Below are 24696 nucleotides of genomic sequence, written 5' to 3' on the forward strand. Positions count from 1 at the left end.
CTTTGTTGTAAAGCCTTGTTCATCGAAGAGGAGCGTCCAGTGTAGCAAGGCACTCGCCCTTCTCCCAGACAAATACAGAAATAGCGAATGAAGTGTCTGAACATGAGTTCAACATAAAAATGGTTGGTTATGAAATAAACTAATACTGTGTTTCATTCCTTTAGAAATTACTCTGTGAGAAACTGGAAGAACAATTACAAGATCTGGATGTCGTCTTAAAAAAGAAGGAGCGTGCAGAACGCAGGTACTACTGTTTGGTTGTGTTCACAGCAAGCTGCTGTGCAGAGAGGTAGTAATAACTGAACAAGCATTAACATAACGGGGCTGGGGAGGAAAGTAGCGATGAGACTGGGAATTGGTAAGACCAGTTTTGACTTCCCACTGATTATTGGTGGCGCAGTGCTGGCAGAGCTTGCAAGAAGGGAGAAAAAGTCCAGTAATTGGAAAAGATAAGCAAATGCATTTGTATTAAACTTTGGTTAAGGTGTCTGAACACAAATTTTGCTTTCCTATACCAGTAGATAAATGGTTTTCGGCGCTGGTTCAGCTGTATGCGTTAGTAATAGTCAGCCGTGTGTAGAGTTCCTGCTGCAAGCAAGGTTAAGTCCTGACTTTGTTACAAAGGTCGTCCAGATTAGCGTGGTGTTTGAGTCTTCTTGCCTTGGATTCTGTTAAACTTTGCCAAATTTACAAGACTTTACAATTGCTGTAGTGCAGTGGGTCAGCTGAATTACAACTTTGAATGAAATTTTGTATCGACCCCTGCCATTACTGAAGGCTAATTTATGAACAACACCCTTAATATTTGGAACATCCTGTCTGCAGTTTTCAGACCTGAACATGAGGGACACGAAACACGGTCTGCATAATTTATACTTTTTAGGACATATATTGAGTACTTTGCAAAATTTAATAGCATCTGTATGCATTATTAAACAAAACTTTGTATCAATTGTATCTTAAAAGGCAAATTTCACCAGAAGGTGACACCCTTTTAAAGAAAATAATTGAGCAGGCTTATATTTGTAGCAGGTACTGTAATATCACATGGGATATAGTGATTTGGTGCTGGGAAGAGCAGAGCACAATCCGTGTCCATTTTCAGCTTCCTTTAAATCTCCTGTTTGTTATTGCTGTTGCAGGAGCAACAGTGATAGTGACAGATCAGGTACCAACTGTTCCTAACATCACTACTTCTGCTCAGGGTGGATCTAGATCACGCTGTAGTAAAATTATCCTTGGCTTGCCAATTCTAGTGAATCTGTAGCTTTGGGAACGAAACTATTAGCTATTTTTATGAGTGAGCTCAGCTTACACACAGCCTCCATCTGTGCAGGAGTATGGGACACAAAGGAACTGTGTCTGCTGCTCTGCTTTATGGTGGGAAGACTCATTACTAGTGAACAGTATTTTTGGACCTACTTTGGTAAATATTCGGCTGGCAAACATTACATGGAATGGAAGCTTTTTCCAGTCTGTCTTGCTTTCTTGAAATCACTAGTGTTGCATAAAAATACAATCTTTTAACAGTTACAGGAGAGCATACAATTAATATTCTAGCACGTTTTCAGTGTCTGAAACAGATGTTTAACAACCGTTCTGCAATCTGATCCTCATACCAAATGAACCTAATGTTTTCTATTGTGTATCATAAGACTGTTTTTTTTTTTAATTATTATTTTAAAATTTTTTTTACAGTCTCTTAAAGAGAGAATTGAGCTCGGGTTATAAAAGATTTCATGGTACAATAGTTGAATATTGAAGTCTTTCAACTTAATGGTGGTATATTTTAGCAAATTGTAAGGTAAAAAGGCTGAAGAATTACAGTGCTAGAAGAAATTATAGTCCTTATTACAGCTCAGTGTAAAAGTTAAAGCAGGTCGGTTGTTTGGGGCACAGAAATACTTTCATGTAATGTTTCTGTAAAATCACAGTACGTGTTGTCTGGCTTTCTGGCCAAGAGAATAAAACCAACTGTCTCATCGTGGGCACACACACTTAATAGATTCTTTGAACCAGTGTTGTTATTGTGCTTTTTGAAGTAGTGATTCTGTCGTGCTCTTTCAATTATTCTCTAGCTTTCAGGAATCTGACTGAAATTGATTCTGCTGCTCAGCTATATTCTCACGCATCCCCAAAGCGTTATGTCACAGATCTTTTTTAATGAGAACTTTAGGTTTCACATTGACTTACAAATACATAGATCAAAGTCATACCTTTTTTTTTTTTTCTGTTCATGAATTGAAGATGCTGCTGCAACAACCTGGCTGAATTTCAGGTTGCTCACGTATGTGCTAACTTCTGTAATCATGTCCTACCACCAGCTAGAGGGACCAGACATTAAGGCTTTTATGGATGCCCCTTTTAGTTCATGTTAGAGACTCTCAGACATTCGTGATAGAAAATCCCTCTGGGGACAACTTCTCTACTTCTCCCAGGACAAATCAGGTGGAGTACTTCCTTTCATGCACACTTTCATGACTTCCCTTTAGCAACTTCTGCAGCTGCTTACGTGAGAGAAAATATTTTCTGGATTTGTCTAGGAAGAGTTTATAACTAGTCAGTGCTTATCTGCACCTACCATTGGAGACCTGTTGGTTCAAATGTTTAAACCATTGGTTAAAGTGTTGAGCTTCTGCGTACTACATACTAATAAGGAATGTGTTAGATACTTCATTTCACATTTCTTTTTAAGACCTTTACCTCAGCAGGATTGGCTTGTTTCATTTGCTAATTTCTTAAGCCATGTGTACTCAAGCCAGGGAGAAGAAAAGCAGATCTCGAAAGCTTCGCTGATCATGTTTAAAAACAGCTGAATTTTTCTCATCTCTCCTGTCTCTTGATGTTTTGCATCACAAGAAATGAGAAGTGGAGGAAACTATTGAAGACACTTGCTGAATACTAAAATGTTTACTTTCCAAGTTCCTTTCTCATTCTAGGAGTTGTATTCCTTGCCTTAAGATGCTATTTTAATTCATTTTCAAGAGCATAGTGATTTTACACAGTGTATGACAAAATTCTTCCTCATCCAACCAATCTCATGGTGCTCAGATGGATGAAGATTTCTTTTGATCTATTGGTTTGGAGAACTGAAATTGGGAGACAAATCCAATTACTTTTATACGCAGCCAGAAATTTCCATTTAGATATAATGATACAGAGTTGTCAAAGTTCATGGTCTTTTAGGCTGTAAAACAACCTAAAATCAATGTTTACTCTTTCAGGAACCGTGCTTGTTCATGTTATTTAAGAAAAAATACTATGCTAGATTCTTTCATTAAAGAGTTCTCCAGGAGGTTATTTGAATAAAAACGTATAGTGCAGAAGGCTAGTCAGAAGACTTTTGAAATTTACTTAGATTCTGTATAAATTACTGAAAATACTGGAAATTAAATTTTTAGATGGAGGTGCCTCTGCAAAAAATAATGCACATACGAAGTAAACGTATTTAATATGCATCTCAGGTGTTTGTGTACAGGTGACTTCGCTTGTGTACATAACTTGTGTACATGATGCATCCTGTTGCAACTCAAGTGTAATGTGATACATGTTCATACAGCTGCTCACTGTAACTTCAGAAGTCTGATTCTGGTTGATTGAGACTCTTTAGCTTGGAAACCCAGAAGAGGTTAGCATTGGCTCTTGCATGATTTCATTTCAACTGTAGTGATGCTTCACTGGATCGTGAAAGTTGGAGGTCTGCTGGCAAATGTCTAGTTCGTACCTTGTCCAAACGCAGGATTGTTCTTTGGCATGTATGGTCTAAAATACGGTTATTCAAAATAATTTCAAAATCTGTAGAGATGTGGCTTGCTTTTAGAGTCCTTGCAGAGCCCAGTAAATGCCACCAACTTTCTCTTATACCTTCATTTGTTTAAATTATCCCTTGTTTTCCTAGAAAAAGGCTAGTAGGGATCCTGTGGTGATGGCAGTTTGGTTACCCACCTTGGTCTGTTGCAGCACCTGGCTATTCTTCCTGACAGACTGCTTTTTTGAAAGCTCACTTCCGTACCCTGAAGATCAGCACCCTGTGCTGTTTGCAAGGTGCCAGGATATCCGAGACATCTCTAGTTGGGACTGACAGATACGACAAGACCTATGGGAGACTTGTGTCCTTCAGGAGCTGCAAGTAGAGGCCAGGAGCCAGAGTTGTGCCCAGGGCAATTCAGATGATACAGGATGCTAGTGTTGAGGCAAGCTAAGTCTAAACTGAATTTTACTTACTTTGATTTAATCCTGTAATGTACTGTGGACAAGGAGGACAGCCTACCTCTCCTTATAAGATTCTTTCCTGTATTTGAGTACTATTCTCTCTCCCATCTTCAGTCTAGTGTTCTCTAGACTAGCCTATCCTATTTTTTTCAGCCTTTCTCAACAGGGCATGTCTACTGCCTTCCAGTAACTCCTACTGGCTAGCTCTGAACTCCTCAGCTGGATCACATCTTTCTCGAAGTATGGTGCCCAGATGGCACCAAGTACTCCAGCTAGGTGTGAACAGGGCTGACTGCTATGGCAGGCTTCCTTCAGTTGCCCTGCAGGCTGTTCTCCTGTTCACACATCTATCTGTCATCATAGTTGTCTCCTCAGCAGCTTGACTCTGTTGGTCTCTGTTCAGGCTGTTCTCGTCAGCAAAGAATTGCTACGTAGGCAGTTATTTGTTCCCTGGTGTTTCTAGACTTGATTGTTCCTGCCCAGGTCTAAAATCTGGCACTTGTCCATTTTGGATTGCATCCCGTCTTTACATAATTTTTCCAGTTCAGTGTGATTTTAATTCCCATTTTATCTTTCAGCGCCTCCAAGGTTGGTGGTAGTTATGGATCTGACAGCATAACCTTGATCACAACATTATTATTTTTCAGTTGGTTTTTAATTGCTTTCTACACCCCAATTCAATCATTTCTGTGGTGCCCACAGTCTTTAAGTACTGTTGTTTGTCAGAGCTCTTTGGAAATCTCTTACGTTGTGCGTGCAGGAAAATGTAATGATATGAGATTTAGCACATAATTCCAACTAAAATAACTGTTTTCAGTTGGAACATCCTCTTGGGATGCTTCTGCCTAGCAATAGTAAGAACTTCAAATGGTGCTAATTACAGTGTTATTTTAGATATCTGCATCTTTCTGTAAGCTTATTTTCATTTTTTCTCTCCTAAAGAAAAGAGCGATTGGTGTATGTGGGTATCAGTATTGAGAACATCATTCCACCTCAGGTAAGTTACTGTGTCTACGTTGTATGATTGTTTTATTTTCCAAACTTCTCAGGGAAGAAGTTTCTCAGTGGTGTGTTAGAAGTGCTAGTAGCATCTTGGATAGAAAAATCAATCTATATGCAGGTCAGAAATAATTCTAGACCCTTCATTTTAGACTGAGATTGAATTTAGCAGAGAAACCAAGGGAGCTTTATCGTGTTTGTTAGAGCCAACTGGTGCCACGCAGAGTCCTCTGTCAGCAAAGGATCGCAGAATCATCTCCCTACCCGTTACAGTTGGGTTTTGAGTAGAGTGCCTTACCATTCTGTAGTTTATAAAGGTGGGATTCAGTTTGTTTAACTCGGGTGTCTGCTGTATAGTTATCTAGGTCTGAGCTAACTGTCATAGCTTTCCTTTGGAACTGATGGAAACAAATGTTTCTGGCTTATGATTCAGAGGGAATATGTAGTATCTATCAGAAGCATAACATTTGCCTCCCACAAATGTATATTGAAGATACACGTGGTTAACAACTATAAACATTCAGTGTTTTATTAACAGATGCTTTTATATGGTTTCCCTTGACAGAAGAGGAAAAATGTTTTTATTCATGTGGAGAACAGCCTCTTCTCACTTCTTAAATACATTTTAAAGTGATTCTCTTGAAGTCTTAGCCAGATGCTTTTGTCCGAAATTATATAATCTGTTCCTTGCATGAGAGTTTAAAATAAAACTGTTGTTTGTTTTAAACACAGGCTTCCCACTCTAACTGACTGTAATACAGCCAGCTTTCTCCCCCTGTCTCTGGATAACAGAAAAATGATAACAGCTTTTAAAAACTTGCAAAAGAGTCTATGGCTGGGAGCAAATATTTAAAAAATTCAGCCTGGGGGCAGTGTTTTTTTGTTTTTTGTTTTTTGTTTTTTTTTAATTAATAACTTGGAAACAATATCATAAAATTAACCTGCGTGGAACTTTATTGAAACTGCACCATGTAAAGGTGTCCCTGTGCTCAGTATGTAGAGATGCTAGCAACGATTTGTTCAGCTGCTGCATTTACTACTCCTGGGAGCATCACCTGAGGCACGATCTCAGTGTTGTAGTGTAAACATAATGATAGAATAACCTGAACCCTTAAACTCTGTATTTGTGAAATTATGTAGCCTGTAAGGGCAATATGTGCAAGTGTTCACGTGAACTCTGCTGGAACAAGTCATTATATTAGAAGCCAAAATGTGCTGTGTGGGGCATGTGAGCTTTCTAGATCGTGTGAGTATCTGTATCATACGAGTTCAGTCGTAGTGAGTGTGGAGGGAGGGGGAGATAAAGCGCTTTGACCCTTCTGTCTTATGTCAACAGGAGCCAGAAATACCTGAAGGTCAGGAAGAAAAGAAGAAAGATTCCAAAAAGCCAAAATCAAAGCTGCTTGAAAGGAGGTCTACCAGAACCCGAAAGTGCATAAGCTACAGGTCAGCAGCTCGTTTAAATAGCATGTAAAACAAAGAAAAGTCAAGCTGTCGTTTTCTTTCTCAAGCAGCCCACCACTTCTCATGCACACTGTTACATTTAAAAGAGAGGCCCAACTAAAGTGTCTTTGTTCTTTCCTCTGAATACTGGTTATGCTTGATGGTTGTAAAAGTATATGAGGTGGTATAGTGAAGGGATGATGCATAAAAAAAAAATAAAATGTATATGGTACTTTGTTCAGGAATACTGGAGAAGGTTTTGGTGTTACTGCAGTTTCTGGAGTAAGTTAAAGCAGGTGAATCATACCTCCCCTTCCTGTTGAAAGGGAGACTTATGCTTGTGTCTAAAGGCCTTAAATTCCTCCCTCTCTTCCCCCCCCCCCCCCCCGCCATACGGCCTCTTTACATGAAAGGGGCATGAAACTGCAAATGCAATTATGAGACAGTACCTCTAAAAATGGTCTGTAACTCTTTAGAGAAATTGTGATAAAAATGCAAGTAGTAAATTAAAATGCCAAGATATTTAGACTCTGCATTCTGAAAGTAGAACAGGTCACAAAAGTTTCCAAAATTCAGCCTGATCTTAATATTATCTTTTGTTCTTAGTGTGTTACCAAGGTGTTTTATAAACTATTTTCTAAATAATACCTTGAGATGCTCCATATCCGCTTCAGCCCACCAGGCAAGTAGGCTGCCTTTTGGGATTAGAGGAGAATGTGGTTGCCTGAGAGCTTGTGGTTTTTTGTCCCAGCTGCATGAGGAATATAAAAAACAAGTATTACCTTTCCTGTACTTGCTCTATGTAGACTTTTATCATCAAAAATTAGAACATTACAACTTTCAAAACCTTCCAACGATAACCATGATGAAACTCACAGTCGGTCTGATTTTGCTGTTGAGGAAAGGCATGGTGTTTGTATATGCTGAGTTTTCCAGCCTGTTCAGAAAACTCAGTCTGACCTTGCTTAGCTGTTGATTTTCGGTAACTTTTTTAATTAACAGCAGAAGCCACAGTAGCAAAAATGCCATTGCTGCTTTGGGAAATTAAGTATTTTTGTAAGGAATGTTATGCCACAGGCAAGATTATATAGATTTGCTATTATGTTCATGACAGGTCAAGCAGCGTCTGACCAGGAGAAAAAAAATCTTGCCTGTAGGGAATCTGGCATGACTTCAGTAGGACGCATGTTGTGCAAAGACAATAACTTTTATTGGAAATAATGTTTCATATAATGTTGCTCTGGAAAAAATCAATCTTCCAATACAAAATGACACAGTCTTTCTTACAGACTACATCATACACACAACTGTGAGCTGGTGAAAATATTACATGTGTCAGTGTGTCACTTCGAATTTATACGTCTGCTGTGAAGTCCTACTAGCGTCAGTGAGAATTGTGTACGCTTTCCTTCAGCGGGGGAAAATAAATGCTAAACGTCTTATTCCGCTTACAGACAAATCTGTATTGTGTAGCGTTCTGGCTGCCCAAAGATATGTAATCCCTTTGTATCACCCGAGTCATCTGTTGAGTCCTCTCGTGAGGAGGTTAGCAGAAATCTGCATTATGAATAAAGCAGCAGCAGAAGAAATTACGTTCCATTACACCTAATAAACAGGAGCTGACAGCTCCTTGTCCAAGCTCAGGTTATTTGTTAGCAGTGATTTGAAAGCGTTAAGTGATTTCTCACATTGTAAAGAGGGTTTTGGGTTTTTTTTTTTGTTTAGCAGTGTGGAGGGAAAATAGTGTTTGAGTAATGTGGAACTAATCTTATTGATGGAATAATTTCAGAGTTACTTCCTTGCTGTGTAAAGCTGCCTTGAACGTGACATGTAGTTGTTCTTAGGGAATATAAAGAGACCAGAAATTCATCACCTTATTTTTAAAGAAGGAAGTGGTTTATGCTTATGATTGGAATACAGAGTAATATTAGATCTATTCTTTTTTTTTGTTCTGCTGGATGTTATTTTGGAGGATGGAGATAAATATAACTGTAATCTTTCTTTCGTGACTGAGAAACTGAACCTTTAATGAAAGCATTGCCCAATTGTTAGTATCTAAAAAAATACCAAAAAGATTAATTTTTTTAAAAAATGAGAAGAAGAAAAACTTGCATCTAAATAAATTGTCTTTCCTATATAGGTAATAAAATTTGTACTTTTGCATGTTGTGTATCTCAAGGCATCTATTTGGTGATACAGGTAACAATCCTTTTTTACGGGATTTGAATTCATAACTGAAGAAACAAAGAGAAGTCATCTGTGTAAAAGGACTGGATCCTTTTTCCTCCATTTGCTGTTCCCTTTAGATGAGTTACTGGGCGTGCAGAGATTTCTGCATTTTGATAAAAGCTGCTGCAGGATACTCAAATACTCAAACATTTTCAAATAATAGCATATTTTGCTATTATTTGCATATGTTTGCATAACAAGCAAACATACTCAAATACTTTGCTTTTGTTTGTCCTATTTGGTTATGTAACATTACCTTATAGCTTATTTGTATATAATTACAAAGAACTGTGTACAGTACGTTTTATCTGTTCGGCTTAAGATGTTGCAGCTCCATAAAGTATAATTACCATGAGCTTTCAGAGGAGAAAGAAGCTATCTGAAATAAGTTTTCAAGGAAAATTTAGACAGGATGAATAATTTTACTTTGACTTTAATAGGTGCTTTTCAGAAAGTCTGTTTTGCAGATTGGTAGTGCATATGTCATCTAATAAAAGGTGTGGAAAAAATGACTAATAGTTTGTGTGAAAAATGCCACTGATACCATCTTAAAGAACTTTCAAATTATATATTGTTAAATGCAGTGGTATGTCATGTAAAATGAAAGTGGTTTTCTGTTCACATAAATCAATAGTAAGACCCCCAGGCAATGATAAATAATCTGCTAGCAAGTAGAAATAAGAAACACACCTTTTAAAAAATGGCTATTTTATCATCAATCCGGCCCATTATCTTTGTTATTTTATTATATATCCAGCCCATTGTCTGTGCAGTGTGTTTTCTTAGAGCAGTTTTAGATTTTGAGGTATGTTTTCATAATATAATTTCATTAGGGTTCGCTTCAAAGTGGTAAATGAAAGCTGTTACTTTTAGGTTTGATGAATTTGATGAGGCAATTGATGAGGCAATTGAAGATGATATCAAGGAGGCTGATGGAGGAGGTATGTTTCTGATGTTATTTGTTTTTCATTGCAATGGTGATAAGATTGAGACCAAATTTATTTTGATATGAGAGGCAAGAAATAGAATCCTCTCCCTTAAACTTTGTAGTTTACAGTTTTTACTGCTGTATTTTTGGAATCTAAATAATTTCCCTTGGGAATGGCCATCCCAGGCTGTAAAAAGATGCCAAAAAGTATTTGGTCTTGATAGTTAAATTCAGCTTGTACATGTTTTGATACATGAATGCAATGAATAAGCATGACAAGAAATTAATTTGCTAAGTTTTGAATTTGAGATTGGTATGGCAGCTAGCGCTATTGACATTTGTCCCCTGTAAAAATTGGGCTCATAAATTGGTCCGCAGTTGGATGCCCTAAAGACTGGGTCTACAATGCTGTCTTAAAAATACTAATACAGATCTATAAGCACTTCTCAGTTGAACGTGAATAAAGTGAAATGATGTTCTTTGTTGCCTGAGTGAAATGATGTTCTTTGTTGCCTGTTAAGGCAACATAGGAGACAAAAAGAGAGATCTTCAACAGTATCTGAGAGATGTAGAAGGACAAACCCATCTGCATCACCTTAACGTGCCTGGAGAAAACCGCCATGCAACGTTATCCCTCAGTTGTTTCGCTAGTGACATCTCCATAAAGACACCAGTTTTCAGAAGCTCGGTGGATGTATAGAGACAATCTGAAAATTGGGTGTCTGTGGGTCTGTAACACAAGACCTGTATAATAAATTTAACTAAGTCTCAACAGTAAAACCAGCTTTTCAGAAACTCTACTCCCTGGCCAAACAGCAGTTTAAACACTCCATCTCCCAAGAAGGATATTTGGCCTTATGAAGAAAATGTATTTTCCGATACCTGCCCTACTCAAAAGGCACTAGCGTTGGTAATAACGTGGGTTGGGGTTGAGTATCAGAATGCTGACACTCAGCTGCTGTCTTCCACATGGACTTCAGTATTTCCAAGTGACCACAGCTGGGGCTGGGTGTGTCAGGAACAAGACTCCAGACAGAGTCTTGCATGACAAAAAAATACTCTGCTTTATGGAAAATGAACTGAAGCTAGAGGCATGGAAGAAAGATATGTATAAAGTGAAACAAAAAATAAACTTGCTCTTTTTTCCCCTTTCTATCACTGAATTCAGGCATTGGCAGAGGCAAAGACATGTCTAATATCACAGGTCACCGTGGAAAAGACATTTCCACAATCCTAGAGGAAGAAAGGAAAGAAAACAAACGACCACAAAGGGCTGCTGCAGCACGACGCAAGAAACGACGGCGACTAAATGACTTGGACAGTGACAGTAATCTGGATGAAGAAGAGAGTGAGGATGAATTCAAGATCAGTGATGGGTAGGTCTGCAATTTAACTTCCACCACAAGTCACAGACCGCTACAGGCTTCTGTGACTCTGCAGTGCCCCTGAAAATGATCATTAGGAGCATGTGCCCAGTGCTGGAACAGCACTGCATGGTGCCAGCAAAAGTGGCCTAGGGGAATGTCATTGTGCTGGAAAAATTGCACTCTGGATCCATGCGCTGAAATCATCCAATCTGTATTTTAAGCAAAATATGTTCTGGAAACGTTACTGGTATGTTTGAGGCCACACTGTGGCGTTCTATACATGGTTATGTTAGTGAAGGAGCCGGACGGGCTCAGTTCTCTGACTGATGTGACTGTCTAGCAGAAATCCTTAACAAAGATGTAGCTAAAATGAGGCTGGTTGTTTCCTTTTGAAAATATGTCCTATTTTGTGGGATTTTTATTGGGCCCGATTGTCATTTAGAAATTGGAAGAGTAAAATTTCCCCATTTTAGGCATACAGAACTTGACATGCAGGTTCTGAAATCAGTTCTTAATTTCTGCTCTCTAGGAGACAGAGTTTGAAAACAGCCAAAGAAGTGGTTTATACTGTAGAAAACAAATGTGTGTCATGTGAAGCTTTAAACGCTAAATGAGTATTGCTCTGGCTAACTGAAACTCTCTTTCCATGGAATTTCTCATCGTTCAGTCTGGGGAATTCTTCATGTTAAAAAATTTAGTAATAATTTTAGATGTCCTTTATGCCACAGTGAAGAAACATAATGGAGCAAGAGGTCTAGGGTCTTTACCATTAACATTTAAAGCTTTACACCAGTCACGGAGTCAATTTATTAAGTGTATGGATAATCTGTACAACATGGATGCAAATTTTGAGCTTTGTTTTTCACCTGTGACCATGCTGAGGACATTTCAGTGCCACCCTGAATAGTTGAGCTAAATGTGCTGGAAATTTCCAGTCAATGAGTGTTAGCTTGTGGAAATCTCACAGAATTAATAGTGCATTGATCTGTTAAAGTGTGCTCATGCATTTTCAACTCCATCCTCTGCTGAATGCCTTCGGGATGTTATACTGGGATTTACGTTCGGCTGGTGGCCAAATGCAAGTGACTGTGTGCCTTCAGTGCTCAACCGTATTTAGAAAAGCATTTGTTCACTTTTGAAATGACGAGAGTGTTACACACTGATAAGTTTGTGAGATGCGTGTTTTGCATGAGAGCAACAATTTTGTGTTAAGACACGATATTCTAATTCTCAGAAATTGCATAGGACAGCGCATGGTTCATGAAGGGGAGGTCATCTCTGCCAGAACATGGTGGGTGGGTTTTTCCCCTCTGCAGGGGACGCTCATCCGTAGTTACTGCTATGCAGGTGTCCCATCACAGTGTACTGTATGAACACTCTAGAATCTGTCCTATGTAAATCATAGAATCGTAGAATCATTAAGGTTGGAAAAGACCTTTAGGATCATCTAGCCCAACTGTCAACCCAACACCTCCATGCCTACTAAATCATCCTGAAGTGCCACATCTACGCGTTTTTTGAACTCCTCCAGGGATGGTGACTCCACCACCTCTCCGGGCAGCCTGTTCCAATGCTTGACCACCCTTTTCAGTAAAGAAATTTTTCCTAATGTTCAATCTAAACCTCTCCTGAAGCAACTCCAGGCCATTTCCTCTCGTCCTATGGCTTGTTAGTTGGGAGAAGGGACCGCACCCACCTGCAGCCTCAGTTTGACAGAGTGTTTATATTTACCTGCTGCGTAATGCACTGTAAAGCTATACCCCAACTATACAACTGAAACCTAATGTCAGTGATGGTGGTTTGCTCTCTCTGCATCTTTGCTCCGCGGTATCACTATAAGATTTGTGCATGTTTTTGGTGTAAGACAATACTTATTTTGCGTCTGTCACTTTCTTGTAAAATAGAAGTACTGTTTTGATCCTTTGTTTCCAATATCTCTCTCTGTTGTCTGTGGTCTCCCTTTGAACAGATCTCAGGACGAGTTTGTTATATCAGAGGAAAATCTGGATGAAAGTGAAGATGACCCACCATCAAACGAAGACAGTGATTCAGAGTTCTGTGCCCGCATATCCAGACGACACCTTTCCAGGCCCATGAGGCAAAGCAGGCGGTTACGAAGGAAAACAGTCAAGAAAAAATATTCTGAAGATGACGAAGATGAAGATTCTGAAGACAATTCAAGCAGAGAATCTGGTGAGTATGAGAGTCTTAAATATACTAAATAGTCCGTACAGGAGAGAGGAAGAGTGGAAGTCTCAGTTTCCTGTCCTGACTGACACCAACTTGTTTGGTTGCTTTGGTCAATTCAGATGTCACCCTTCTCCCTGTGTGTAAAGCAGTTTATTGCTTGTTCTGCTGTGAATATTCTGCAGGAAACTAGTATTGAGTACTAGGTTCTTGGCATTTTAAGTAAATATGTATTTAAATGAATGCTTATGTTACAATTCAAAGGGGCACCTTGGTGGACAGTTTCAGCTATTCGGTATCTTCCTGTTTGGAATATGATTGCAGGGAAGGGAAAGGATGGAGGCAAAAATATATTTCTTTATAGCTACTTGAAGACCTTCCAAATACCTTTGAAAAAGCTTCTGAAAGAAACATTTTTCCTCACTGTATGGAAGAAAATTCTTTCAGTTGTATGGCATTCTATGTTCTCTGGTAGGCTTGAAAGCAAACTATAATGCCTTGAATCTGTCTCTTCTACGATCATCCTTTTTGATCTTTAGTAACTGAAGACTTGCATCACAGGAGAACGTAGTAATTCACTTTATTCCACTTGTCCGTCAACCAGTTCCTTTTCTGTTTGCACAGTTTGAAGTGTGAGAATAGTACCTATGCAATACTCGCAGCTTTTCATGATTAGCATCTCTCTCTGAAGACTGTCCTCCTTGTTTCTGCTTCATTTGAGACCCAGTCCTAGAAAGTGCCAGATATATAAGCACTTATTTTTACTCATTTTTATTGTGAATTTAAGGTACTCAGTTTGTTTCCTAGTGGACACGCATCTGTGATAAAATCAGCTGATTCCAGGTTCCTGCCTTATGTATCAAAGAGTATAGTCCTATCTCTGTGTTTCTCTGTTTTACCCCTCTTATTGTCCCTCAGAATCCTGCCTTAACCCTATTTTGAGCTAAGGAAATAAGGTACCCTGCGAGTGGCTTTGTTTTCAGTCTCCAGAGATGGAGTTTGTTTCTGAAGGTGGTTGTTCTTGTTGACTTGCTCTGATTCTTTCTCTAATATTTTAGGAAGTAAAGAGGATGCCACTTTGATCTGTGACTCGTGTCAATCACTAATTTAGGAATAGTATGTGACGTATAGAAATGTATCTTGGGATAATTGTTCTGGTAGTGAAAAAGCAGCTAAAGTTGATTCAAGGCTATTTTCAGCTGATGTAAATAAATTTAATTCTCAAAGACACTAGCTGCAGTAGACTGGTGCAGGAAGAATTGTGAATGATGGTAAGTTTCTTCTATATAGTTTCTGTTTTAAGCAAACTTACTATCGAGTGAGACTGATTTTTGTTGTTCATTTAAATTCTGTAACTCAGATGTTACCTGGAGTTTTATCTGGTCAGTGGTTTTTCATTTACCTATTCTTAAAAGCGTTGGAGTAGAGTACAATTTGTTTAAATTTTAAAAACAGAAAGGACGTGCCAGTGTCAGTGGTAATGTGCATCAACTCCGATTCAGTAAGGTTGTTTCAACTGTCGGGAATTGTAGAGGAGGCGTCTTTGGCACCAGTAGAGATGAGGGAACAAAAACACTGGAAGGAAACCTGTTCTGGAGGAGTTTGAAGGAAACAGGAAAAAGGTTTGTGAGAAGATTTTAAAATCAAACAACTCCACGCTGGCGATGAAAGAGGGAACTGATGCATGAGCCTGGAACGGGTCAGGGTAACGAGGCATGATGGCTGAGACTCCTGTGCTAGAAGAGCGCATGATTTTATTGGCGCTGGTCTAAAGCTGATCTAAATTGTGCAGTTTTGCTTTAATGGAATAACACAAGTCACTGTTTTCTTCTGTACAGAGAGTGGTGATTACACAGATTACAGCGATGACGATTACCTGGAAACTAGGAGGAGAAGATCAAGACGGAATCAGAAGAGACAAGTTAATTATAAGGAAGATTCAGAAAGTGATGGCTCACAGAAAAGTGTCCGATACGGGAAGGAGTTAAGAAGAGTTCATAAACGCAGGCTCTCTACTTCAGATAGCGAAGGTAAAATAAACAGTCCACTGTTTGCAAGAGCTGGTATATGTCAACACTAGCGTGAAGAGAAAACTGTATATCGTTCAGAGATTTTGGGGAATCTTCTTTCTAGAGTTCCCTGATGTTTTTCAGGGACTGTTTCCTTCTGAAACAGTCCAGTGGTACTTTATGATGCACTGTTACAGTCACTTCTCAAAGTCGTTATTGTCCCTAATCCTGACTTCCAGGTCCAAATTTACTGTGTCTGGCACGGAGTGTTGGGATTCCAAAATTGGCACTAATGTAACAGTTTCACCACTTTTCTGTTAAGAGGTCACAAAGCTTCGTCCCATGAGGCTTTAAAGAATCTCTTTTGTAAGAGAAAGGGTATTACTCCTGGTGCCCTGATTGCATTTGTGCTGGTGGTTAAGATTCATTCAGTCTTCTGTTTGAAGGAGCTGTGATAAGGACAGAGGAAGCCTGCTCTCAGTAACATCAGTCACACCACGAGTGAGCGGTGTGCATTTTGATGTAAAATTAGCTTTTACAAAAGCAGCCAGTGACTTTGGGTGCTTTGTATTCTGGGCGCCCAGCTCATGAGACCTTAGGTCTGGCTTTCAGAGATGCTGAGCGGTACGGGTTGCAATGGATGCCAGGCTTCCTCAGAAAATCGGCCGAGCGCCAGTGATTTGTAGGTAAGTTTTGGAAGTGCTGGCCTGGGTTTACAGAGTGGTAGAGGATCCTCTTAGATGAAGGGAAACAAGGATGTAATGCAACCATATAGTATCTGGAAAACTTGGATCTTACACTTCAGTACAGTCTGCTCTCAGAGTTACGATGTATAGGCTCTCTGCTAAGAATCTGCTATATGGTGGCTGAGTTTTTTGCTGCCTGCACTTGTGACTTGAAACAGTGCCTGACTGACGGTGCCTTTTCTCCGTGAAATCCCATTTCCTCAGGTATTTTTGGTACTGGCTTTTTGCATATGAAAATCAGCACCATTTAGTACCATGCCAGTACTCTCCCACAGTTCCCACAGTGTGTTAGAAAATATGTAACGGCGTTACTGGAAATGTAGTTATGTTGAAAATACAGCAGCTCTGACAGAGTCTCTAGCAACTCGAACCTACATTAAATAATACCCTTTAAAATGACAATTCACATGCATTTCTAACGGAAATCACAAGGAGACATCAAATGGTGTGTGTTTGCCATTTGATTTTTCAGTCTCCGTCTTTTCTCACCTAAAGCCATAAAGGGTCAGTGTAAAGGCTGTCAGTGTGTAGGCAATATGCCAGTTACCAAAAAAAAAAGGCCTCCCATTAAAGGGCAGCAAACTTCAGGTGACGTTTAGGCAGTGTTCATATGCTTTGGAAGAAGTTATATATAATTTGGGGGTGGTGGGGGTATAGTACAGTTGTGTGTGTGTGTGTGTATATATATATATATATCTTTTTATGATAGTGCAGCCATTATTTGGGCACTCAGTTTCTGGAAGGGGGTAAACCAGGTGCTGTGAGATTAGGGATACAGTTCTGCGCTACTCCCGGCATGCAGTTAGCACTTTTAGGGGGGAATACACCTGCCTCCAAAGCCTCTGGTACTCCTCAGATTGGAAACAGCGTATCAACAAATTGCTGGTTTTTGCTACTCGAGCAGTTTATTTAAAAAGAATGCATGCGTTTTGACATGGTTGGGGAACCTGGGGAAGGAGACAGAAATGTGTGTGGTGAGAGAGAGGTGGCTTTTTAATGAGTGTGAAAGACGAAAAATAAAAAAGTGTAATTGTTATTGGTTGCACTCAGATTTGCTAACAGCTTTAAGTCTGCTGCTAATTCCAGAGAGCTACACATCTAAGAACTCTGAAGATGATGAATCCACAAAGGAGTCAAAGCGACTGATTCGAAAACGTCGGCGAAGTACAGACGACTACTCTGAGGAAGAAGGAGAGGATGAGGAAGACGAGGGGAGGCCTGTCCGCAAACGGCTAAATCGAATCGAAACAGACGACGAAGATAACTGCGAAAATGCTAACGACGATGCAGAAAACCCCGCTCCTGCAAATAAGCTGCCAGCACCGCAAGCTCCTCAAGACAACGCCAAGAAGCACTGCTACCGGATAGAAAGCGATGACGAAGATGACTTTGATAACGTAGGGAAAGTAGAGAGCCCTTTGGACTACAGCCTGGTGGACTTGCCTTCCACCAACGGACAGAGCCCAGGTAAAACCATTGAGAACTTGATTGGCAAGCCAAGCGAGAAGACCCAGGCCCCCAAGGACAGCACAGCCAGCGCCAGCCTGGCGCCCAACGGGACAGGGAGCGGGCAGGAAGCAGTAGGGCCAGAGGAAGATGAAGATGAACTTTTGAGAGTGACTGACCTTGTTGATTACGTCTGTAACAGTGAACAGTTATAAGACTTCCATTTTTGTGCTAATTTATTCCACGGTAGCTCATACCAGCGGGCCAGTTATTAAAAGCTGTTTTATTTTTCCTAGAAAATTCTCCACTACAGTATCACTTTTTAGAAGCAAGAATTTCACCAGTCCTGCAGTCTTTCTGTGAAGTGACCAGTTTTGAACTTTGAAGACGAATTGCTGTAAATTCCCTCTCTTACCCCCCCCCTTCTCCTTCCAAGTCCATGGTCCTGGGTAATTTCACTCACAAAAACCTTATAACAACAAGAGATTTGTATATTTTTGACTTTATATTTCCTGAGTGCATACAAATTTGTGGAAATGGGTGGCCTAAGAAAGCATTCCAAATCGGTCAGGGCCCAAACCGGAACTGGGGTGGGTTTGGCTCAAGGGGTGGGGTGGGGGGTGCAGAAGCACTTGTGCTTTAGCTTTTTCATATGAGATATATATTATATTTAAATGTTCACAACTTAGATTACAACTTAACAGACAGTTAAAAAAAAAATTAATGTCTGTACTGTCGCATTTTGTGAGTTGTAGGTTAACATACCATAGCTCATTTTAGTAATCACCTTCATGGAAGCAGTTTGATTTTAATACTGGAGGCAAACAGAATTATTAGAGGCCAAGAAGGTACCATAAACAAGAACTCTACTATCCATTATGACTTGCAGACTTTCCTAATAAACATCCTTTAAAGTGTTTGTACAGTAAAGTGTACTGTAATGAAGTTTTTGACAGTCGAAACACGCTAGCCATGAATTTCTAAAGCTATCTCACGCATAGTTCATCAGACGGTCTTCGATGCACAGTGTCTAGTGGGAGGACGTATCGATGCGAAGTTAGTCTGTAAGTCGGATGGCATCTTGACGCGCTGCAAGCTTTGACACACAAAAGAACCCTGCGGTAGCTGCCTGGCCACTCGAGGTTCACCCATCTGGTGGAGTGTTCTGAATGAAGTATGTTTGTACAGACGGCATTGACCACAGAATGACAGTGCATCAGAGGATTGAGGGATTTTCAAATAAACCGTGACTGGTCCATTCATGTCCTTAATATCTACTTCAAATTGAAGTAAACAAATGGAACAGTTTTCCTTTTGGAGGTTTTCTGTTTGGGGTTTGTGTGTGTTTTTGTTTTGATTTTACTTATCTGCCTGGATGTACTAGCAGGTTTTGAATGTAGTGTTGGCCTTTGGCCATTAGAATTTTCTTAAAATACATTTTAATAATTGTCATGTGACCAACTGATTTCAAGAAGGCAGTATTTCTGAGAGAAAACGCTTGACTCCAACACATCTCATCAACTTTTGAGTGGGCATGAAGTGATATGTGCTTTTAGTCAAGAAAAAAAGAAAAAAGATGACAAAAGAAAAAAAACCCCAACATGGGGCACATAAAGAGCAGAGCTGAAATTTGTTTTGGGTAGCATTCAGTTTTCTCTTTACTCTGAATTAAGATGCAGGCTGTAGCATTTGTACATGTCGTAGCACACAGACAGCTCCAACAGATCTGCCAAACATTGAAATTCAAAAAGGTCACATCTATTAATCCTTTTGCTCTGAGATTTGGATTTTTGACTGGTGTTTATGTCCATTGCCGGCAATGGATGCACCAAAACTGCTGCTGCCACTGAGGAGTGAGTTCTCCTTTCCTGCCCCACCTGATTCCCTTCCATTATATTGTATTTACTAGTCAGTCATTAAGCACTTCTGTTTTCTTGTAATAAAACCGGCATTAGGCCTTTACTAAATACCTCTCTAGAAAACCTAGATCCAAAAATTACCTACCTTCTGGCCTTGAAAGTCTTGGTTTTGTTTCCCCACCTCTTTCTCCACAAGTTCCGTCAGAACCACTCCACGACTCTTACTCATTTGGGTTCTAGCAGTGCACATATCCTGCTATAAAGCTAGAATCAGCAGAGACGCAAAAAGATGGAACTCACTCGTTATCTGCTGTGCTAAGCAAGCTTGTGATTTAAAAAACGAGAACTCACTCTCTTTCTAAATGAGAACTTAATTCCATTAAAAATTAAATATTTTTCCACCTTACTGATGTTAACTATTAACAGTTTTCATGAGCAGATATTAAAACAGGGTAGTGAAAAGCCACAGAAGTTTAGAATGAGTTCTTAAAAGCGTATGTAGCATTTTAAGCTACTCTAGTGTTTTTCTTTGCTTAGGTGATGTGTAAATGTAGTGCTTCTACATTTCTAATATACTTGTGTTTTAAAACAAGCAAGAACATATGGCTTCCACTTTTCAATGCTAATAATTGCTGAGCATTTTTAATACTTGCAGTGCAAACTGTCTGATTCACGTGCAGCAACACTGTGCAACCAACGGTTTCTCATTTGTTTTGGCAGTGCCATAACCTTTTTTGCTGCCTGATGGAGTCTTTTAGTATCTGATCAGTGCTGTAGCAAACACTCCTGCTTGTAGAGTCAACCCCAAATATTAAATACGTAGTGGGCAAGTAATGGTGAATGTAGGAAAATACAAGAGTTACAATATCGAATATACCAACTGGGAGAAAACTGAGCACTGAGTTAGGGAGTGATGTAAAAGCAGGAAAGACCAGGGAGCAGAATCGCAGCTTACATCAGGAGCGTCGCATTTTAAAAAGGCAGAATGACAAGCTGTTACCGAGTTTTACTTTCTATAGGTCACTTTTCAAAAACAACTTTTCTGTCTTCTAAGAAGTCACCTTTGGTACCTGAGACAGCTTCATCCCCCAGGATCCAGAGTTCCCCCTTAGACCAGTGGGAACAATGTGCAAGGAAAAACTGCAAAAAACGCCCTAGAAAGTCTTAACGTTTTCAAGCTCGTATTTCTCTCATTTCTAAGGCTTCCTGCTTGGTGGAAAATGTACAGTCTCCTATTTGGAAAGATGACATTTTCTGATGTGAGGCCAGCTGACTGCCGCACAGGGTTCATGCTGTTATAGTATGTATGCGTGATTCCAGAGTGGAAATGTCCTCCTGGTGTCCTTACAATCTCATGCTCTTCTGTACTCATCACGAGATCAGAAGTTAAATGTCTTTGAATAATGATCTTCAGGTGTGGCTTTGGACTAACAGAAAGCTCAAACCATATAAGAAACAGAGTGAAAACTGGACAGGGATTTTTTTAACATAATGGATTTAAAAGTACAAGCACAAGCAGCTATTGGCTCAACATACAAACATCAAACAAAAAAATCAACAAACTCTTGTTTATTCCACACAGGTTGTCACTAAAAGCTTTGTCTTTTTTAATGGCAAACTCTTCAGATTATAACTGATGGGGAAGAAAGTGAATTAATTTATATGTGCAGTTTAAGTAGCATTGGTGAGGGGAAGAACCTATAAATCAAGCGGAGGAATGGACTACTTTTGTGTCGCCAAGATAAATGATGGCTGTTTTCTTGCATGCGGCTCATGTGACTATCGGCGACACGAGGTGCACTGTAGGTCTGCTCTGTAATTAATGAATGTGGTGCGTTTATCTAACCAGAAAGGTGGTAGAATCAAGAACTCTGTTTCACCACAGTTGCCATCTTCTAGTTACTGAGTCTTCTAAACCTGAGCGTATTCTTGATTTAAAAATGGAAAATGACATCACCAAACTACCAAAAAACCCCTTAGTGCTGAAATGTTGTAGGAAGATCAGTGCTGAACAATCAACTCTTTGATAGTTTGACTTTGTACATGGTGAATTACATTATAAAATTACTGCATCTTCCTGATTTTTTTTAAATGAAAAGATTGCTCTGTTCTAACAGCACTTGAGAGAAACAGAGATGCTTTTTTCTAAATTGCTCATTTATGAACTATATCACCTTCAAGATTTCTGTGCATTAAAGTGTCTCAGTTAACTCTTCATATAGTGGGAGCTAATGACTTAGCTGGACTTGTTTTCTGTTCACCTTCTGTTTTCCAATTGCTGTGTTTGAACTCTTGGTGAGAGACCTTACTCAGAGAACCTCAAGGGGGAAAAAACTGTATGCTCACAAAAGAAAACCTGTGTGGTAGTGGTATGCTGGTTCTGATTTGTCATCACATCTGTCATTTGAACTCCACTGGTATCCAGATGCTGCAACTGTTTAATAATTTTAATAGTTCATTGTCAGGGTGTCCATTTTATGCCTCTGTTTTCAGGTGCTTATAACTTGGTTTTCAAGGCTCTTCAATAGGAAGGCCTGGTCTAAACTTTCAAATAATTGTTTCAAATTACATATTTTCAGAAAGTTCTTCTATGAAAAGTAAATGAGGAATTTTTATGGCACCTGCTTTTTTAATTCGCTTTGTACACAGTAATTTAAATAAATTATGGCAGTGATGCTAGCCCCCAGAACTGGTCTGACGAAGAGATTTGTATCGTCTAGTTCAAAATGGCAATATATAGGCCTTGAAAATTGGTTTTGGTACATGTGCAGTGACTACTATTCACAGGCTTGTAATATGGATATAATGTGCAGCACACACCCTAGATATGTACTTACATTTGACGTATGCTTCCGATTCACTGGGTATATAAATTCCTTAAATATATAAATAAAAGATCAAATATCTTCAACCAAAACAGTAACTTTCTGAAAAAATTTGTGTTGAATATGGTGGGGGAAACTCCAGCAGTTCACGTGAAGGACCACAATTCTGCAATTCCTTAAGTGTTTAAAACTTCTATAGAAGCATTTCGGATATTGTCTGAAGTAAGGATTTGCAGGATCAAGCCCACATTTCCTAGTAGTCTTTTCTTCCTCCCCTTCCCTAACAGTTGGGGTAGGGACTGTATCTCACTTAAAATGTTGGAAGGCAGAAAATAAAAAATCCAACAGAAACGATCCTTACTTTTTTCCAGTCTATACTGATGTAAGAAAAATCCTGTATGACTAATTTTTGGTGCTTTACAGTTGAGTACCCAACCTGAGACTTAGCGGAGAGCTCTGGCTTCAGAAATATTTATCAACTGAAAATTATTTCTGAAGCTGGACACCCAGCAGTTGGGGTATCAAAGATTACTAGTCACTTCCGAAAACGCGCCTCACTTACCATGCTCTTATTTTAGATTAGGTGTAACTAACGGAGATAGTTCCAAACAGCAAAAATGTGTGCTTGGGAATCGATTGTCCCAATGCTTCAGAGTAATTTAACTTATTTTGTATATTGCAAAAGATGTATATTGCTTAGTATGACACTTAAAAAAAAGATTGTGTACAGCTTCTGGGGGAAAGAATAGAACACTCTAAAGTAGATAAGAAGTTTTTATAATTGAATATGTGGTGCAAAGGCTCCAGATTTAACTGCAATTAAAAGGAAGTCCTACAACTTGGGTTTTTGACTATCATATTGTAAATGCTGGCACCCCACACCTGAGCTGAGGAGCAGGAGAGGGGACAATATAGCAGTTAGAGGGGACGCACGCTTAATGAAGGCATGTGTGTCTGTGAATATATCTACTATTGCTACATATAACCCCAAAGGTTACTAACGAGAACTGAACGGTAGAGTCGCTCCATTCGTTCAGTTGGTTTACTTTGTGCACTTTGCAGCACTTTGTGTATAGTCAGTCTCACTGGTTCCCCAGGTGCAGACAGAGTCGCTTTCTCCTGCTGTGTGAACGCTCTTTCAAATAACGGCAGGAGATGGGGAATGGATGGAGGGAAGTGGAACAGAAAAATGTGTATGCAAACCCATGCCATTTGCAAGACAGGCCTTGGACAGGCCTAAAACTACTTCTGACTCGCCCTTTAAAGACTGTATTTCCAATGGAAGGTCTCCATTTAGGAGAGTTATCCCAATACCCTCCTTGTCTCATCCTGACGTTCAAAGTAACAGGAAAATCTACCTGAGGTCTCCTTCGTTGAGGGAATCGGTAATGTTCCATCGGCACGATGTGGATGTGGAGAAAATTGGGATCAGTCCATAGAGTGTTATGACAGTGTTTGCCTCTGGGGACGTCGGTCGGAGTCCGCACAGTTTGCTTTGTTGTTTGTTCCTCTTACTGTGTCCTACACAACTAAACTTAGATTAGTCTGTCAGAACTTGACTTAAATGATTCTATGGGGATAAAGTCCTTCTACTAAAACATATGATAGGTCTAGTTACCAGTGCACCATTTGTTAGCTAGAGCAGTTAAAAGTCCTTAATAGATACTAATCTGCTACTCAAGTTAGTGGTAGAAAAGGAAATCAAATCATAAAGCTATAAGCCTTGTTTAGTTTTCCATTTCATACTTGTTATATGGACTCTAAAATCTTGTACAGTATCTTATTCCTATCCTATATTCATTAAAATGGTACTCCTCCCCCTAACTTGCATCGAAATGATTTGTTGTTAATGCCAATGCGGTTGCTAGTTCCTATCTGTGTTTCACAGCCCTCCTACAGCAGCCAGGAGATGGTATGTGACCGATTCAGAAGCGTAATGTCACCCTTCTCGGTATGCACGATGGTTCTCGCATAGGTGCAGATCCTGTATGTTAGGCAAACATCGGGTATATTCGTTGTCCCAGGTAACATAGAACAGGTTGCTAGCAGAATGGTTATCCTCCAGTCTTCTGTGAGAATTAGATCAAACCCGCCAGATAGGTCTCAAAATTTAAGATATACTTACATGAAATACAGTTTTGTCTTACTCCTGTGTGCTGTTTGTATGTTTGCAAAGAAACCTTGAGTTCCTTAAAAATGGTCTCATTCACAGTTGGCCTCATTTTTGTTTTCTTTCTCTAAAGAGTTAACAAGGTAAAGTTCCACAAGCCGAGCTCTTTATGTAGAGTTTAACCCTTGCGTTTCTTGAGTCCTGAACCTTGGTTTTTCAATCTTTCTTCAATCATGACTCGCTGCAATATCAAAGGGAAGGGACTGAGGGGACACACACTGTGTGTGTGTGGGGGAGATACGTTGAAAAAACTGGACGTGTTATTCTTGTTGCACA

The 24696-nt window shown here is 39.5% G+C and overlaps 1 protein-coding gene across 2 annotated transcripts in view; it reads left to right on the plus strand.

Annotated features, from left to right (window-relative positions):
* RSF1 (remodeling and spacing factor 1) overlaps positions 1 to 24592 on the plus strand; it is a 65060-nt gene extending 40468 nt beyond the window's left edge. For both annotated transcript variants that reach the window (XM_075491230.1, XM_075491231.1), the window contains 8 exons: positions 165 to 244; positions 5155 to 5209; positions 6548 to 6657; positions 9757 to 9824; positions 10980 to 11187; positions 13148 to 13371; positions 15204 to 15395; positions 17207 to 24592. In XM_075491230.1, coding sequence (XP_075347345.1) covers positions 165 to 244; positions 5155 to 5209; positions 6548 to 6657; positions 9757 to 9824; positions 10980 to 11187; positions 13148 to 13371; positions 15204 to 15395; positions 17207 to 17781 — 1512 coding nt within the window. In that variant the 3' untranslated portion in view covers positions 17782 to 24592. The remainder of the gene's footprint in view (positions 1 to 164; positions 245 to 5154; positions 5210 to 6547; positions 6658 to 9756; positions 9825 to 10979; positions 11188 to 13147; positions 13372 to 15203; positions 15396 to 17206) is intronic.
* Positions 24593 to 24696: the final 104 nt, after the last annotated feature.

The sequence above is a fragment of the Mycteria americana genome, chromosome 1, assembly GCF_035582795.1.
Source record: "Mycteria americana isolate JAX WOST 10 ecotype Jacksonville Zoo and Gardens chromosome 1, USCA_MyAme_1.0, whole genome shotgun sequence".
Taxonomy (NCBI): domain Eukaryota; kingdom Metazoa; phylum Chordata; class Aves; order Ciconiiformes; family Ciconiidae; genus Mycteria; species Mycteria americana.